The 20,433-nt window shown below is 46.4% G+C and overlaps 1 protein-coding gene across 2 annotated transcripts in view; it reads right to left on the bottom strand.

The window, feature by feature from the left end:
* HS1BP3 (HCLS1 binding protein 3) overlaps positions 1-20,433 on the bottom strand; it is a 54,499-nt gene that overhangs the window by 32,616 nt on the left and 1,450 nt on the right. For both annotated transcript variants that reach the window (XM_072143650.1, XM_072143649.1), the window contains exons 2-4: positions 17,184-17,349; positions 5,520-5,727; positions 3,990-4,212 (exon numbers count right to left, since the gene is read on the bottom strand). In XM_072143650.1, coding sequence (XP_071999751.1) covers positions 3,990-4,212; positions 5,520-5,727; positions 17,184-17,349 — 597 coding nt within the window. The remainder of the gene's footprint in view (positions 1-3,989; positions 4,213-5,519; positions 5,728-17,183; positions 17,350-20,433) is intronic.

Here is a 20,433-nt window from a genome sequence, read left to right as displayed (position 1 = left end):
ACATGGGTCCTTAAATTCAGCAAAATTTCCCCTAAAAAGCCCTGAACGTTCTATTAAAACAAAAGGATTCTCAGACTCACAGTTGTTGGTTATGACGAGTGTTAGAAGTTTATATTTGGTGCAAGCAGGAAACTTGAGCCACCAATCTGCCACCAGCAGGGTCCGCTTCCAACCCGAAAGGGGAAGCACATTGATTCCGGCAGAAAACGTGATCGCCCCTTTAACCTCACTATATACTGTAACACGGATCAAATAATTTTAACACTTGAATAAAAAAATAACAATTTAACAAATTGTTCCAGTATTCACGTGATGGCATTGTGCCCTCTTCTGGACACGGCTGCGTTATACACGGGTGGCGCTGCCCTGGGCACTGTGTGTACATACCCCCAGCAATTACAATTATGTTCCCTCGCAACCATGGGAATTCCCGGATATCACTCTTATCTGCTCATAAATATAGGTAAAATCTACATATCATAAAAGCCAAAATGTAATCAATAAAGCTTTGCTGCCCATTTTGGACCAACATGAGACCCGGGGTGGTAGTTTTGCCCTTTACCCCTTTTACTAGTCCTTTTATATGATATGATAGAAAGGCAGCAGATAACTAAGAAGTAGATCATAAATATATTCTAGAAATATCGCTGTCCTCACTGACATTGAGGCTTGTCGATATCTCGCAGAGGTTTAGGCACCCAAACTTTTGCCCAGCCACTGGGTTCCCGGGTCACCGGAGGAGAAAGTACACAGGGGTCTGGTGACTTGAGTCCCCTTTAGATCCCCGGCACACATGTACAGGCGGTCCCCTACTTAAGAACACCTGACTTACATACGACCCCTAGTTACAAACGGACCTCTGGATGTTGGTAATTTCCTGTACTTTAGTCCTAGGCTACAATAATCAGCTGTAACAGTTATCACATGTGTCTGTAATGAAGATTTATTGTTTATCCTAGTTTTTATGACAACCCAACATTTTTAAAATCCAGTTGTCACAGAGACCAAAAAAAATTTAGACTGGGGTTACAATAATAAAGTATATGGTTCCGACTTACATACAAACTCAACTTAAGAACAAACCTACAGACCCTATCTTGTATGTAACCCGGGGACTGCCTGTACTTGGCATAGTGAAGCTTCAGCTGCTTTACATTTAACGTTACACAGTGACATATGGGGTCCCCACATGACCCCTAATGCCGTTCCCCTTTAAAACTTCAGTTGCATGAATGTTTGCTGGCGGTTTACGAGCCTCAAATCCCTTTAAAGGGATATTCTAGTCTTTTCCATTTCCAGGAGGTCAGAAATGACCGTACTGCTGACATGTGCAGGAGAACTGGCTGCAGCAGGAGCCTACAACGGCACACGACCTTGATTTTAAGGTCCTGGCAGGGTGATTGTTCATGGACAGATAGAGATCACATGACCCTCCATCTGCAGCCATTTTATTTTCTCTGGCTGATGAGGTAAAAGACCGGAGGCTTCACTTTACATATCAAGAAAGCGGAGGAGAACTATTACTAGATGTATATTGGTAACTTACCTCATATCCTGGCCTCTCACACTTACACACACATTACAAAACATGAGGTAAAGTGGTCAACCACATTTAAGAGCTTTCGTTCGGTTTGGACAACACTTTTTGTTAGAAAAACCCCTGTGATAATAAGCAGATCACAGTGATCGGCAGTAAAAACCTTCAGTAAGTGTTCATTTTCACTGCAGCGCCCCCAGAGGTGAAATGAAGCATTACACAACCTCAACTAAATTTATTGGAAATGTCAGGCCCTTCCAAAGTAAGACAGACTGTATGTATAGCTGCTCTGCAAATATATAGATAAGGGTCATGCACCCAATTACTGAAAATAAGTTTCGAGTCCTTCTATCCCCTTTAATGCCTCCTAGATTTATCACAGGAAAAGTGCACATAATAATGGCCCCCTGGATCATCTTTATGGCCATGTGCGCTGCATCCTTCCCGGGAATATTAGAGAATCAGTCTTGTCCTGAGCGCTTCCTCTTATTCTCAATATAACAGCTGAATAAATATTCGGAGGGCTCCTCCGCGCTGCTCTTATCAAGTTTACGACCGATGCCGCTTCCTCTTATATGTCAAACAAACAAGGTCCAAAATAGCCGCTGCTTCTAATAATAACTGGCTGAGGAAAGGGTTAAGACAATACACCTAGCCTGGAGGAGCGGAGGGCGGCTGCACGGCGAGGGGCTACCCTCTGTATGACAGGGGCAGAAATAATAATGCAAAAATTTATAATCTACAGTATATACGGGGGAAACCTACACAGCGTCTGATATTGGCCCTGGAGAGCCTTGTAATCATATCTTTGTCTGTGCTGTTAGTATCTGCAGAGCAGTGAAATATGCACTTATATTCCAGGATTACAGCTCCGGAGGAGTGTCCTCACACTGCTGTGCTCTTACAAGTTGCTCCACAGTCTCCGAACGGAAGCTGTTGAAGGATTTTGTATATAAACAAGAGAAGACGTTCACTCCAGAGGGGAAAGGCCCTGGAGATCAGAACACAGCAGTGTGAGTCTAGCTACAATGCTGGAATATAAACGCATATTTTACAGTCATGCTGCTACTAACAACTTCCAACAAGGTATGATTACACAGCTTTCCAGGACTAATATCTAACGCTTGCTGCAGTACGGAGTAGTCAAACCTGCTGACATTTTCACCAAGTCCAACTTTCTGGATCCTGTATTAGATTCCAGTTTTGCGGAGCAATAATTTCTGATAGTTTCAGCACCCAATACGCTAACCAGACTCTATCCATCAGGACGGAACCACTCGTCTAATAGTAGGGTGATTAATTAGCATACACGAGTGACACCTAGTCAAAGAGTTTGTGAATTTAGTGACAGGTCAATGTCTCTTTGCGTTAAGAGAACCTGTAACCAGAATTTACCCCACAAAACTAACAGCCCCCTCAGGTAGGGGATGAAATGTCCTATAATAATAATAATAATAATAATTCTTGTATAGCGCCTACAGATTACGCAGCGCTGCACAGAGATTTGCCAAATTGGTCCCTGTCCCCAATGGTGTTCACAATCTAATCAACCTACCAGTATGTTTTGGAGTGTGGGAGGAAACTGGAAAACTTTCTAGAATTCCCTCTTTAATGTAAAATCTCACCCGTTTACCCATAAAAAAAAAATCTCCTCCAAGGGAGCAGGGAAGAGTCTGAGATGAGTCAAGTTTAGAGGCTGCAGGAGGAGAGTCACTTCAGACACCCTTAGCTTCTGTTCTATAGAACGTAGAAACTTGCTGCTGGTGTCATATTAAAGATAAGAATTTCTTCTTGCAGATCACATCGGGCTTGTGGTTCTGTGACATATGAAACCGGAGAAACTGGCAATATTGGCTATATAAATGTCCATCTAACTGATACCAACAGCCTTTATTTTCCTATAGTGTTCTTTTGAACAATGCAATGTGGATCAGATCCGGAAAGTTGTTGGGAGAACAGTGAATGACTCTGTTTACTCGCTTGATAACAAGGAAGGAAAACTGTCATTAAGAACATAAAGAGAGTAGGAGGTCCTGAGAACACATCAGCGCTGCAATAGAATATTTCAATTAATTTTGCATTCACTACGGAAGTTATACAGACTGACATCGCCCTCATGTGGCAGAAGTAACAAACTACTATATATCAATACGCTACATACAGCGTTTCTCAACCATGTAAAGCCATCACTACTCCTCGGGGACAGGGGGCTCCATCCAAAGCCCCTAATGAAATAATCAGACCTTAATGTAAACAAAATAGGGCTATGCTCACACTGCTATATGCAGTTCAAGGGGTAGGTTACGGAGGACATGGATTGTCTGCACTGTCAAAAAGTGCAGATCTTCTCTTATTTATGGCAAATATAGTGTTATAAGGTGATGAACCTCTGTATTTCTAGACTAATCTTCAGTACTCCTCTCATTTTTAGTATGGAGAGAATGGAACTCACTTCATGATGCCAAGTGGGTCTAGGTCTACCTCCTCCTCCTCTTCTTCCTCCTCCTCCTCCTCCTCCTCCTCCTGTACTTCGGCTCGATTGCTTTGCAGCTTGCTCGCTATCTGTAGAAGAGGGTCCTCTGCTGGTGGCTCATCTTTGAAGAAGTCTCCATCTTCGGAATGGTTGGCATACGGCCTGGCGCTCCTTGATTCAACAAAGTCGCCAATGTTTGACCCTGAGGGAAGACATCCAGATTATTCAGATGGTGACGGTCTCAGCTACAACAAAATGGTACCGATTAATGGGAGATCACTGGCTTTGGGAAGTGAAGGTGATCCTCCCAGGTAAACTGCTGCCCCTTCACACAGCTTCCATCAGTCTAATATTGATCAACAGGGAACCTGTAAGTTAAACTAACCCGCACTAACTAAACTGAACTGCAACTATTAAAAATGCTCATACACAGCTGTACAGCTATCCCTATATTGTTCCTCCCCATGCCAGATAAGTTTCAGAGCGTGAATGTAAAGTTGACTGACCATCTATGCTTATGCATGTTCTTCCAGCTTCCTGATTGACAAGCATCCTGCTTTCTTTTCAGCAGAGTGAACTCTGCTACATGATTCACAAGTTGGCTGTTTGATTTGCTGAAGAGAATTCCTAAGGGAGGAGTGGATTAGGGGGTTGAGAAAGAAGCTGGCTGCATGTAACTGGCTGAAGAAAAATCAACTCACCCCTCAGGAATTATCTTTGGCGAGGGGAATGAGCTGGAGCAGGAACGACAGATTGGACTCATGCGTCTTCATTTGTATAGATGGTGAGTCAACTTTACAAACGAAGTCTGGAACTTTACAGGCATGAGGAGGAACAATATAGGGATAGCTGTACTGCTGTATAATAGAAGTTTTCAAAGATATGTGTGGGTTAGTTTAACTGACAGGTTCCCTTTATGCATATTTGAGTCAGAGAACACCTATAAAAGAAGCCTACTACCTCCCCAAGTATTATAATCTTTTGGCAGCATGTCATGGAGAAATGCAATTTCCATCACACCTTTATTATTCCTGTCCATTAAGCCATTTCTGACTAACTCAAAATGTAATCCTTATGCTAATGTCGCAGTTGGTGCACCCGACTATTCCTGCCTGGATCACTTCACTCTCCAGCAGATTTGTTTTGTGGGAAGCACTGGGGGGACAACAATATAAGGAGAGGGAAGTGATTTATGGGAGAATAGCAGCAATTTAGGTGCTGAGGACACCTCCTGGGTGCACCAACTTCCTCATTGACACCAACTGCCTCATTAGCATACAGATTAAACTGAGGATACCTCAGTAACTGCATAATATTAGAAAAAAATTACATATTTGTTGGAAATCCTGGTGCATTCCTCTGATCCCAGTAGATTATAACACTTGGTGGAGGTGGTAGACTCCCTTAGATTTGTGGATACAGAGAAAAGTTACCCTCATAGCAAACAAACCTCTCTCCATATACACATCTTCTCTCAGAGAATCATGGGAAAAAGAAATATCCGCTAACCTAGGAATTCCCGCAGCTCTGGTGATGCAACCAGCTCCTTCTCTCGGGCGATGGCCTTCACTATGTCGTTGAAAGAGGATCTCCTTTCTCTGATATCCGTCTCCCCCACAAATAATACCTTCCGGGGGAAAGACGGCAGAGAGCACTTGGGGTAGAGAGCGGAGACTTTGTGATAGAATTCTTCAATCTCGCTGTACTTTCTAGAGACCTGCAGAAGAGAAAGGAAAAGTATAAAATATTATGGAGCAGGAACATTATTTTGTTATGTTCAGGAGCAAGAATTAAAGAAAAAACATAATATGCAAAAGGTATTTGGTGCCCCCTACTGGACAATTATAAGATTTCATGCTGAATATTTAGCAATTTCTTAATGTATCTTTTTTTATATATACAGGCGGTCCCCTACTTAAGGACACCCAACTTACAGACAACCCATAGTTACAGACGGACTCCTCTTCCCACTGTGACCTCTGGTGAAGTCTCTGGATGTTACTATAGTCCCAGGCTGCAATGATCAGCTGTAAGGAGTCTGTAATGAAGCTTTATTGATAATCCTTGGTCCCATTACAGCAAAAAATTTTGAAACTCCAATTGTCACTGGGGCAAAAAAAAAAAATTGTCTAGAACTACAATTATAGACTATACAGTTTCGACTTACAAACAAATTCAACTTCCAAGAACAAACCTCCGGACCCCATCTTGTATGTAACCCGTGGACTGCCTGTAAAGGGATTGATAGCGGTTTCCCCCATGACGGGTGAGCAATCAAACACTAATTTCCTATCCCGTGGACATCCTTTGGAACAATCTCTTTAGTAGAATTTGTAACCTATAGCTCAAATTTGCAACATATATATGTGTGCATTGTGCATATGTGAAGGTAGTTGTGCACCCCCTGCTGGTTACAAAATATACAGCAGACACTAGAACGGCCATTCCCTATAGACGGAGATTCAGTAAGAGCTTTCAGCTAGAAAAATAGGGGTGTAACTGGGGGTGAGGGTGCAGAGGATGCCCCTTCCGCTAAGCTGGGTACTAGTAATGTAAACCTTCCATTATGTCTGGGGAGAGGCAGATACAGATGATGTGATGCGGCTCAACGGCTTCAGCTTTGTTTTCTATAGAGAAAAATTAAAAGAGAGCCCTATAGAATGTGAAGTGTCTGCCCCCAGCTACAGATTAGGGTGACATGACGGGGTACACAGTTCTATGGAAAAAAAACACCCATCCCAAAAATACTGTTTGTTTTTTTTTAATTTTTGCAAATGAAAAACTCTTTGTGCCCTTGCCACAGTTGCTTTTTAGGTCATCCCCCCTCCCCAGAAGCATGCCAATAAAAACTACAGTATAAGGTCCAAGACAAGGCGTGTACTGTATCACCCTACTTTGCGTTGCCAGACAGTGTGGCTTGTTGAGTGTCAGCGATTATAGGTTCTTTGTTATTTAAAGAAAATCCATCCTGATAAACCAGGGACATTACTCAGAGATCCAGGCACCGTGACTGTGGTGATCTTGTTATATTTGTTATTCATGGCCTCCTTCCTTCTAAAATCGCCTTTTAAAATGATGCTAATGAGTCTAAAGGGATCTGGTGGGTGTTTCCAGCGTCCCTCAGCGCAGGCAGTTTCTATGATGAGCAGGGCAGATCTCCCCCTCCCTTTGCACTTTTTGCTTCCGGTAGATTACATGGGGAAAGGGAGGAGAGGAGAGCAGGGGGACGGAGGAGACAGTGTAACAGTCGGTAAAGCTACAGTCCGGATGGTCTCTGGAAACACCCTCTTTGAGCCTTTATGACTCATTAGCATAATTATAAAAGTTGATATTAGAAGGAAGGAGGCCAAGTATAACAAATATAAGAAGATTACCACAGTCACGGTGCCTGGGTCTATGAGTAATGTCCCTGGGTTATCAGGATGGATTATGATGGTAGATTTAAGTACATTTCCTGTACAGGGACTAAAGGGTGAAAACCAGAGGCTTACATAGACAAGGACCTTAAGAGTTGCCCCATATGTTACAGACCATGTATGATACAAGTTATTGAAAAATACAGATCCCCTTAACAGGGTTAAAGGAAATCTACCGTCTGCTTTTATGCAATGTGAACCAAACATACCTTGAGAATGCAGTAGCGACACCGATGCAGAAACATATCTTGTTTAATCCCTGATCCTGAGTGGTTTTGCTCAAAAAACTATTATAAAATTCAGAGCCTTGGGAAAGCTGGGTTGCTTACTGTTTGCTGTTCATTAACACATTACACAGTGCTTTCTAAACTGTCCAGACAGGACTAATCAACTGGAGCTGGATGACAGCTGGGGGATGGTGCAGTGATTGATTACTTCTGCCTGTCAGGGACAACATCGTGATTGCATCATTCTCTGGAGCAGTGCATACTTAGGCTATATTCAGACTAACGTGTGCCCGCTGTACCGTAGTACGGCGGGCAAACTTCAGCGCCTGGGAGAGGAGGAGGGGGTGAGCGCTGCTCACCCTCGCCTCTCTCTATAGAGAAACATTGTGCACGCCACCGTATTCCGGGGAAAGATAGGACATGATAGGGTACGGTACCGCTCCTGTACAGCCATTGTCTATGGGGGATGTATATAGGCCGTATATGCGTTGGCCGTACATACGTCCCCCTTACGGCCGTGTGAAACTTGCCAGCGCAGCCCCAGGAGCGACAGAGCCTCATTATCATAATTTTATAATTATTTTTTTCAGCAACACCACTCAATTCAAGGATTAAACAAGATTTGTTCCTGCAACAGTGTAGCTACAGCATTCCCAAGGTATGTTTGCTTCACAATACATGAAAACAAATGGTAGAATTCCTTTAAGGGGTGAAGACCACTAAGACAGCACCCTTGGGAGCAATCCCAAGACCAATTAATTCGTAGGTATGTCACAGACACCATATAATGCTATATTTTGACATGTCCCTTACAGTTTCATTTGCCCTTTAAGAAAAATAAGCAAACTTGAAACGCGAAAGTGCCCCTGATGGATACATTTCAAAGCTATTCCACTAAAGAGCTGCAAGTGCACATTTCTCCGGAGCTACAGCCCTGGCCGGCCTTGTAACAGCTCATTATTTTTTGGCAACGCTGAATCCTAATATTCAAGGGAAAAACTATGAGGAGTGTTGGTGCCAGGAGCAGATACTATTAATCTAATTTAGTGTGTTCCAGTATCAGGCATGGCTTCACATGTTTCATGACCACACTGATGGCGAGGGCAGGTCTGGAAACGATCTGGAGTCATCTGATTCTCCATCAAAATAATGAAACCAATGCCAATAATTGTAACAGTATCCTAATTCAAAGAGCGTGTCGGGGCTCCGCCATTTTTAATTTTTTTTGGCTTTTAAAAAAAAATTCCTCACTCTCAGAGTTGAAAAGTTGAGTGTTTTTGTCATTTAAGACAATAAAAATTAGCCTAGAGATGTTATTAAACCTATCCCCGCTGTATAAGGGAGACCTCACGGCTTCAGAATTCTTCCCCCTGGAGTTTTTATACGTAACTAAGCTTTTTGTAATCTGCCAGGTTTATGTCAGATCCATCTGGAAGGTCCCTGGTGCGTTGTGGCTGGCATCTGTCAGAGGACTTCATGGTAAAGGGAGTCATATTGTATCAATATTCATGGAAATAATCCAGAATCTGATTCCATAGCCAGGGGGAATCCTCTACACCTAGAGGAGAGGAGGTTCTGCCATCGCCATAGACAGGGGGCATCCTCTACACCTAGAGGAGAGGAGGTTCTACCATCACCATAGACATAGGGAATCCTCTACACCTAGAGGAGAGTTGGTTCTGCCATCGCCATAGACAGGGGGAATCCTCTACACCTAGAGGAGAGGAGGTTCTGCCATCGCCATAGACAGGGGGAATCCTCTACACCTAGAGGAGAGGAGGTTCTACCATCACCATAGACATAGGGAATCCTCTACACCTAGAGGAGAGTTGGTTCTGCCATCGCCATAGACAGGGGGAATCCTCTACACCTAGAGGAGAGGAGGTTCTACCATCACCATAGACAGGGGGCATCCTCTACACCTAGAGGAGAGGTGGTTCTACCATCACCATAAACAGGGGGCATCCTCTACACCTAGAGGAGAGGAGGTTCTACCATCACCATAGACAGGGGGCATCCTCTACACCTAGAGGAGAGGAGGCTCTACCATCACCATAGACAGGGGGAATCCTCTACACCTAGAGGAGAGGCGGTTCTACCATCTCCATAGACAGGGGGCATCCTCTACACCTAGAGGAGAGGAGGCTCTACCATCACCATAGACAGGGGGCATCCGCTACACCTAGAGGATGGATGGTTCTACCACCAACATAGACAGGGGGTATCCTCTACACCTAGAGGAGAGGCGGTTCTACCATCACCATAGACAGGAGGCATCCTCTACACCTAGAGGAGAGGGGGTTCTACCATCACCATAGACAGGGGGCATTCTCTACACCTAGAGGAGAGGCGATTCTACCATCACCATAGACAGGGGACATCCTCTACACCTAGAGGAGAGGAGGTTCTACCATCACCATAGACAGGAGGCAATCTCTACACCTAGAGGAGAGGAGGTTCTACCATCACCATAGACGGGGGCATCCTCTACACCTAGAGGAGAGGCGGTTCTACCATCACCAGAGACGGGGGCATCCTCTACACCTAGAGGGGAGGAGGTTCTACCATCTCCATAGACAGGAGGCATCCTCTACACCTAGAGGAGAGGAGGTTCTACCATCACCATAGACGGGGGCATCCTCTACACCTAGAGGAGAGGCGGTTCTACCATCACCATAGACAAGGGGCATTCTCTACACCTAGAGGAGAGGAGGTTCTGCCATCACCATAGACAGGAGGCATCCTCTACACCTAGAGGAGAGGAGGTTCTACCATAACCATAGACAGGGGGCGTCCTCTACACCTAGAGGAGAGGAGGTTCTACCATCACCATAGACAGGAGGCATCCTCTACACCTAGAGGAGAGGTGGTTCTACCATCACCATAGACAGGGGGCGTCCTCTACACCTAGAGGAGAGGAGGTTCTACCATCAGCATAGACAGGAGGCATCCTCTACACCTAGAGGAGAGGAGGTTCTATCATCACCATAGACAGGGGACATCCTCTACACCTAGAGGAGAGGGGGTTATACCATCACCATAGACAGGGAGCATCCTCTACACCTAGAGGAGAGGCGGTTCTACCATCACCATAGACAGGGGGCATCCCCTACACCTAGAGGAGAGGTGGTTCTGCCATCACCATAGACAGGGGGCATCCTCTACACCTAGAGTAGAGGAGGCTCTATCATCACCATAGACAGGGAGCATCCTCTACACCTAGAGGAGACGAGGTTCTACCATCACCATAGACAGGGGACATCCTCTACACCTAGAGGAGAGGAGGTTATACCATCACCATAGACAGGGGGCATCCTCTACACCTAGAGGAGAGGCAGTTCTACCATCACCATAGACAGGGGACATCCTCTACACCTAGAGGAGAGGCAGTTCTACCATCACCATAGACAGGGAGCATCCTCTACACCTAGAGGAGAGGCAGTTCTACCATCACCATAGACAGGGGACATCCTCTACACCTAGAGGAGAGTTGGTTCTGCCATCACCATAGACAGGGGCATCCTATACACCTAGAGGAGAGGAGGTTCTACCATCACTATACACAGGGGGCATCCTCTACACCTAGAGGAGAGGAGGTTCTATCATCACCATAGACAGGGGACATCCTCTACACCTAGAGGAGAGGAGGTTATACCATCACCATAGACAGGAGGCATCCTCTACACCTAGAGGAGAGGAGGTTCTACCATCACCATAGACGGGGGCATCCTCTACACCTAGAGGAGAGGAGGTTCTACCATCACCATAGACAGGGGGCGTCCTCTACACCTAGAGGAGAGGAGGTTCTACCATCAGCATAGACAGGAGGTATCCTCTACACCTAGAGGAGAGGCAGTTCTACCATCACCATAGACAGAGGACATCCTCTACACCTAGAGGAGAGGTGGTTCTACCATCACCATAGACAGGGACATCCTCTACACCTAGAGGAGAGGTGGTTCTACCATCACCATAGACAGGAGGCATCCTCTACACCTAGAGGAGAGGAGGTTCTACCATCATCATAGACAGGGGGCATCCTCTACACCTAGAGGAGAGGAGGTTCTACCATCACCATAGACAGGGAGCATCCTCTACACCTAGAGGAGAGGAGGTTCTACCATCACCATAGACAGGGGGAATCCTCTACACCTAGAGGAGAGGAGGTTCTACCATCACCATAGACAGGGGGCACCCTCTACACCTAGAGGAGACGCGGTTCTACCATCACCATAGACAGGGGGCATCCTCTACACCTAGAGGAGACGCGGTTCTACCATCACCATAGACAGGGGGCATCCTCTACACCTAGAGGAGAGGTGGTTCTACCATCACCATAGACAGGGGGCATCCTCTACACCTAGAGGAGAGGTGGTTCTACCATCACCATAGACAGGGGGCATCCTCTACACCTAGGGGGGAGGCGGTTCTACCATCACCATAAACAGGGGCATCCTCTACACCTAGAGGAGAGGTCGTTCTACCATCACCATAGACAGGGGGCATCCTCTACACCTAGAGGAGAGGTGGTTCTACCATCACCATAGACAGGGGACATCCTCTACACCTAGAGGAGAGGAGGTTCTACCATCACCATAGACAGGGGACATCCTCTACACCTAGAGGAGAGGAGGTTCTACCATCATCATAGACAGGGGGCATCCTCTACACCTAGAGGAGAGGAGGTTCTACCATCACCATAGACAGGGAGCATCCTCTACACCTAGAGGAGAGGAGGTTCTACCATCACCATAGACAGGGGGAATCCTCTACACCTAGAGGAGAGGAGGTTCTACCATCACCATAGACAGGGGGCACCCTCTACACCTAGAGGAGACGCGGTTCTACCATCACCATAGACAGGGGGCATCCTCTACACCTAGAGGAGACGCGGTTCTACCATCACCATAGACAGGGGGCATCCTCTACACCTAGAGGAGAGGTGGTTCTACCATCACCATAGACAGGGGGCATCCTCTACACCTAGAGGAGAGGTGGTTCTACCATCACCATAGACAGGGGGCATCCTCTACACCTAGGGGGGAGGCGGTTCTACCATCACCATAAACAGGGGCATCCTCTACACCTAGAGGAGAGGTCGTTCTACCATCACCATAGACAGGGGGCATCCTCTACACCTAGAGGAGAGGTCGTTCTACCATCACCATAGACAGGGGACATCCTCTACACCTAGAGGAGAGGAGGTTCTACCATCACCATAGACAGGGGACATCCTCTACACCTAGAGGAGAGGAGGTTCTACCATCACCATAGACAGGGGGCATCCTCTACACATAGAGGAGAGGTGGTTCTACCATCACCATAGACAGGGGCATCCTCTACACCTAGAGAAGAGGCGGTTCTACCATCACCATAGACAGGGGGAATCCTCTACACCTAAAGGAGACGCAGTTCTACCATCACCATAGACAGGGGGCATCCTCTACACATAGAGGAGAGGCGGTTCTACCATCAACAGGGGGCATCATCTACACCAGGACAGGGGGCATCATCTACACCTAGAGGAGAGGAGGTTCTACAGTCACCAAAGACAGGGGACATCCTCTACACCTAGAGGAGAGGAGGGTCTACCATCACCATAGACAGGGGACATCTTCTACACCTAGAGGAGAGGAGGTTCTACCATCACCATAGACAGGGGGAATCCTCTACAGCGAGAGAAGACGCGGTTCTATCATCCCCATAGACAGGGGGCATCCTCTACACCTAGAGGAGACGCGGTTCTATCATCACCATAGACAAGGGGCATCCTCTACACCTAGAGGAGAGGTGGTTCTACCATCACCATAGACAGGGGGCATCCTCTACACCTAGAGGAGAGGCTGTTCTACCATCACCATATACAGGAGTATAGGGGGCATCCTCTACACCTAGAGGAGAGGTGGTTCTGCCATCACCGTAGAAAGGGTTTATCCTCCACACCTAGAGGGGAGGAGGTTCTACCATCACCATAGACAGGGGGCATCCACAACACCTAGAGGAAAGGTGGTTCTACCATCGCTATAGACAGGGGGAATCTTCTACATCTAGAGGAGAGGTGGTTCTACCATCACCATAGACAGGGGGCATCCTCTACACCTAGAGGAGAGGAGGTTCTACAGTCACCAAAGACAGGGGACATCCTCTACACCTAGAGGAGAGGAGGGTCTACCATCACCATAGACAGGGGACATCCTCTACACCTAGAGGAGAGGAGGTTCTACCATCACCATAGACAGGGGGAATCCTCTACACCGAGAGAAGACGCGGTTCTATCATCCCCATAGACAGGGGGCATCCTCTACACCTAGAGGAGACGCGGTTCTATCATCACCATAGACAAGGGGCATCCTCTACACCTAGAGGAGAGGTGGTTCTACCATCACCATAGACAGGGGGCATCCTCTACACCTAGAGGAGAGGCTGTTCTACCATCACCATATACAGGAGTATAGGGGGCATCCTCTACACCTAGAGGAGAGGTGGTTCTGCCATCACCGTAGAAAGGGTTTATCCTCCACACCTAGAGGGGAGGAGGTTCTACCATCACCATAGACAGGGGGCATCCACAACACCTAGAGGAAAGGTGGTTCTACCATCGCTATAGACAGGGGGAATCTTCTACATCTAGAGGAGAGGTGGTTCTACCATCACCATAGACAGGGGGCATCCTCTACACCTAGAGGAGAGGAGGTTCTACCATCACCATAGACAGGGGACATCCTCTACACCTAGAGGAGAGGAGGTTCTACCATCACCATAGACAGGGGGCATCCTCTACACCTAGAGAAGAGGCAGTTCTACCATCACCATAGACAGGGGGCATCCACTACACCTAGAGGAGAGGCGATTCTACCATCGCTATAGACAGGGGGGATCCTCTACACCTAGAGGAGAGGCGATTCTACCATAGACAGGGGGCATCCACAACACCTAGAGGAGAGATGGTTCTACCATCTCCATAGACATGGGGCATCCTCTACATGTAGAGGAGAGGAGGTTCTACCATCGCTATAGACAGGGGGAATCTTCTACATCTAGAGAAGAGGTGGTTCTACCATCACCATAGACAGGGGGCATCCTCTACACCTAGAGGAGAGGTAGTTCTACCATCACCATAGACAGGGTGCATCCTCTACACCTAGAGGAGAGGGGGTTCTACCATCACCATAGACAGGGGGAATCCTCTACACCTAGAGGAGAAGCGGTTCTACCATCACCATAGACAGGGGACATCCTCTACACCTAGAGAAGAGGCGGTTCTACCATCACCATAGACAGGGGGCATCCTATACACCTAGAGGAGAGGAGGTTCTACCATCACCATAGACAAGGGGAATCCTCTACACCTACAGGAGAGGAGGTTCTACCATCACCATAGACAGGAGGCATCCTCTACACCTAGAGGAGAGGAGGCTCTACCATCACCATAGACAGGGGGCATCCTCTACACCTAGAGGAGAGGAGGCTCTACCATCACCATAGACAGGGGGCATCCACAACACCTAGAGGAGAGGTGGTTCTACCATCACCATAGACAGGGGGCATCTTCTACACCTAGAGGAGAGGAGGTTCTGCCATCTCCATAGACAAGGGGCATCCTCTACACCTAGAGGAGAGGAGGTTCTACCATCACCATAAACAGGGGACATCCTCTACACCTAGAGGAGAGGAGGCTCTACCATCACCATAGACCGGGGGCATCCACAACACCTAGAGGAGAGGTGGTTCTACCATCTCCATAGACATGGGGCATCCTCTACACCAGGGTTCCCCAAACTACGGCCCGCGGGCCACATGCGGACTGTTTCGATCCGGTCCCCGACGTTTGCCACGGCAGCGCCGGGACCTCGCGGCCTGCGACAGTCGGGCAGGAGCCTCTGTCCATCTGGACAGGAAGCTCCTGCCCGTCACTGTATAGTGCTCGATGCGGCCGGAAACGGCCGCTCGAGCACTATTACTGGAGCGATGTGGCCGGAATACAACCCCGACACACATCACTCCATGAACTAGGTTGCGCGGCCGCGCACACCTTCCTTCCTGGACGCGGCAAGAAGATAGAAGACGCGCGTCGGTGAGTACAGGGTTATTATTTTTTATTAAAAAGGGCAGTAAAAAGATTGTGGTGGCCGGGGGCCAATAATTAGTTATGAGGGGCAGCTTAGGAAATAATTAGTATGAGGGGGAAGTATAGGGAATAATTAATGGTGAGGGGCAGTATAGGAAATAATTAATTATGAGGGGCATCTTAGGGAATAATTAATTATGAGGGGCAGCATAGGGAATAATTAATTATGAGGGGCAGCATAGGGAATAATTAATTATGAGGGGCAGCATAGGGAATAATTAATGGTGGGGGGGCAGTATAGGGAATAATAAATGGTGGGGGGAAGCATCAGACATAATTAATGGGGGAGGGGCAGCATTGGAAATAATTAATGGTGGTGGTGTAGGAAATAATTAATTATATGGGGTAGTCTAGTAATTAATGGGGGGGGCATATTGAATAATTAATGGAGAGGGGTCCCAGTATATTAATTAATTGGGCCAATATATATAAAATAGTTCATAAGGGAATGCAGTATATTAAATAATTAATTGAGGGGGGGGTACCAGTGTATTATGGATGCGGTCACATGTACCGCTATTTTAAACTTAAGTCCGGCCCCCGGTCTGAGGGGGACAGCAAACGGCCCCCTACGTAAAAAGTTTGGGGACCCCTGCTCTACACGTAGAGGAGAGGTGGTTCTACCATCAGTACAAACATCCTCTCCATGAACAATACTGCTCATCGGGGGGTAGGTGCTAAATCCCGTAGTGAAGGAAGGTGGTGACGGACCGGCGCTCAATCAGTAAAGGAAATGCGTACAGCCTTATATAGCAAATGAAGGCTTTAATGTTACACTGTTGCGACGCGTTTCAGCTCCGTACCGGAGCTTTCATCAGTATGCCTGAAGTGTCGGTCTGAATAACACAATGCTGTGGATCGGATTTAACCAGTGGGACTTGCGTGACCTAAAGATCAGCATGGTGATTATTTTTTATGGTAAGAACAGAGACAACTTGGAACTACGGATGGTTGATATACTGGACATGTTCATGAAGGGCCTGGATTCTTGACAGTACATAACATATCACAGGCGCTAGATTCTCGAGATATTGCTCTAAGGATTTGGAGACGCGAAGGAATTTTTTTGACTGCAGGATTAACGGTTGGACTTGATGGACCTGCATCTTTATTTAATCACATCCACTATTACTACCTCTTCCAAACACAAATTACCTATCAGATATCTCCACCAAGTCCAAAGAACACATCAGACTTGGGTACAACGCTCACACCCACAGAGTAGATTTGCTTCAATAGTCCTACTTTCCTAACCCATCCTTAGGGCTAGCTTGCATTTTGGATGCTCACCAAGAAAAACTGGATAAGATTCTCGGAATGTGAAATGTTAAATATGACCCAAATATTACTTTGGTATCAAATGTGTCCCCCCCCCCCCCCCCCAGGTCATGTCTGTACTTACAACAAACTGCACCACATCCTCAGGCTTGTGTCTGGCCAATTTGAAAGCAGGTAGAGAGGTGACCACCACAATCTGATATTCAACGTGTCCGGTCATCATCCTTCCACGGATCTCCTGGTATTCCGGGACCCACATGTCCAGAGCCGTGTCCACATTCTGAACCTGCCTGGAGGAAGTCAGGTGGTAACAATTTATTAATGGGATAAATCCCCTTTATATGCCACAGGCCCCTCTTCATGATCTACCGCTATCCTCACAGGATTACCCATACGGCTATACACATCTATACATACTCAAAAGAACAAAAAAAACTATTAAAATACTAATTTGTATATAAAAACAACTGGACATTTGGACAAGAACATGAAATATAACCAACACTTTGAATCTGTATCCCAGAACTGGAGAATATGAAATTCATAAGAAATATTGTTGTTTGAGACTAAAAATCAAATTACTGCACGATTTGGCCGGGTTTCCTCTCACCCTGGCAATCTGGTGTAACGCCAATCGTGAGTCCGCGTGTGTCGGCTATGCAGACCTCCGGGCAATAGAATGTGATGACAGAAGATACTTTGTAGCGGCGCAGGCACTGGATCAGCACCAAGGAAAGGTTAGTACAGGACACTGGATCGCTGCAAGGTAATGCAGACCATGCATACAAGACCTGACATCCAAGCTAGGGGATCCCTCCTGCTGAGTAACTACTGCCCCCCCCCCCCCAATTTGGCCCAATAAGTTTAACCCTGTATGAGCAGACCAGAGTTCACATTTATTCATTATATATATCAAGTCTGCATGGTATCTCCCATCCACAGGACAAGATAGTTTATCTGCAAGGGTCTGACTGCTGCACATTCTCACTTTTGGACGGAACCGCTTTCAACATTATGGGAGTGTTGGAAATCCAAAGGCTTCTCATCTGAAATGCAATCAAAAGGCACCATGTGAACGTGGCATGAACCTGTGAGTCCTCTTCAAACATCCTAAGCAGCTAGGGGGTTAAGAAGATCTGACAATTCCGTGTTAGACCATTTGCTCACCTGGGCCGTACCTGGGTGAAGCAAATGGCTGGGTGCAGGAGGGAGGGGAGGGGAAGGCAACGCTCCTCACCCTTCCCCTCTCGAAAGGAAGCCGTGTGGCCTGACACAGCTCATTCACATTCAAATGGATGACAATAATGCCTACTGAAGTGACTGTAGTCTTATTAAAACAGTACAGCAAGACCTCTCTGTCCATGGTGACCTCTGATGAGGGTCTCTAGATTCCATTAAGTTACTATACTTTAGCCCAAGGCTTCAAAGATCTGTAGACCCCCAACACGGGGCTACTGTGGGGCACGACTGAGAGCCTCACACCAAGGCCTACCTACCCATCATTCTAGCCGGGAATAAAGTAAATTACAACATCCACATCTAGAGACCATCAGCAGTAGGTAGCAACTGAGATCATAGATCAATCAAATTCTCCCCAATCCCTGTTCCCATTACACATGTCAGAGCGATAAAAAGATTTTGTCCCGACTAACATACAAATTCAATTTAAAGGGGTTGGATACTAATAAGATAATTTGTAATTACAAGACCCTAACAGGGTGACCCATTTTATGCTTACTCCAGTAAACTTTCTCTACAGTCTGTAAGAACGGGAGGTCATGTTTCCAAAGGTTGCTGCCTACTAAAGAGAAACAATATGGGTCACCCCCTTAGGGCTTTGTATGTAACCTGGTAAAATGTCTTATTAGCAGCCAGCCCCTTAACGCCTTGTGATGTTCTAGTACAGGCTGAGCCCCCTCCATACAGGCCAGGTGTTTTCTGCATATTGAAGCAAACACTCACCGGTAGTAGCCATGATCAGTGCTGGTACCTATGCTGGCAAGTGTTATATAAAACCTATTATATATAACCCGTTAACTTTCCCCGACGGCGTTTGGGCAATGCTGTATTTGCTATGATCGTCATCCGGTAGGGAGCGACGATCAGTTGCCATGACAGTCTGGAGTCTTCATAAGACTCCAGGACCTGTTATTGCTGAAGATCTGTACCAAAGTGCCTATGGCACACTTTAACTGATCTACAGCAAACAGTTTTTTGTGATACAGTAGCATTGCAGTATATGGTAGGAGCAATCACACTCCCAAGGGTTAAAGTACACTAGTGGTTCTCAAAAATACCGTACTACTAGAATTCATTTGAAAATAAACAAAAATGTGAGGTATCGCTGCGTTCCAAAAGTCCCAATATATCGAAATGTAAAACTGGTTATTCCTGCCGGTCAACTCTGTAATGTCACTTTTTGCACTTTGTATAACGTAAATTTTTTTTTTTTTTTTAAAGTGATCAAAAGGTTGTGCAATTTGTTATGCAAAAAACAAACCCTCACAAAGCCCTCTACAACAAAAAAAAATGAAAAGTTACACATTATATAGTTATATAGGTGGGGAGTGAAAAATAGAAAGACAAAAAAGGACCTGGACGTTAAGGAGTTAAGAACCTCTCGTGTTTTTGACCCGGAAACTATGTTTATATGCTTAAAAATATTTTGTGCAGATCACATATAGAGTAGTGATGGGAATTCCGGCTCTTCTGGTTCCTAAACGGCTCCCTATTGAATAAATAATAGGGGGCCGAAGGCCAGTCAGTCACCCCACTCCACTTTTAACCCGATTGTATCGGGTCGAAGGGGGCGTGGTGATACGGTTAGGGGCGGGGTTATGAGAGTCATCGGCTCACCAGCTCCCAACATTCAGGAACAACAGACGGCTCTTAGACCAGGCTCGTTCGCGAACGACACATCCCTGATATAGAGGGAGAGCGGTAAAGACCGTTATAACATTAAAGATGGCTGCCTGTATTTACCAAAGGGCTTCTGAAAAGATAATAGACAAAAAAAAACAATATAATTGGTGCTAAGGACAACTGCATCATTTTTGATTGTCAATGCGCATTTTCAAGTTTGGGTTCAGGCACATTATAGCTTAAAACTGCGCAGTGCAGTAAAGTCACGACCTACGTGCGGTTACTAGGCGCTCTTAGGCGCCGTTCACACGTTGTTGTTGTTGTTCTCTGAAGTGTTTTAAATGCAATTCAAGGCTCCAAAGCTGATCACATGTTAACATTGCATTTGTTAAATGTGATGGAAGCACAATGGGGCTCATTTACTTATCTGCCCTGTGCATTCCCTGAAAGTGCATTGTCCGACGATCATGCACTGTGCAGCGATTCACCAAGATCGTGCGCCCGATATCCTG

This window comes from Engystomops pustulosus, chromosome 3, assembly GCF_040894005.1.
Source record: "Engystomops pustulosus chromosome 3, aEngPut4.maternal, whole genome shotgun sequence".
Taxonomy (NCBI): Eukaryota; Metazoa; Chordata; class Amphibia; order Anura; family Leptodactylidae; genus Engystomops; species Engystomops pustulosus.
This window is presented reverse-complemented; position numbering and strand designations above follow the sequence as displayed.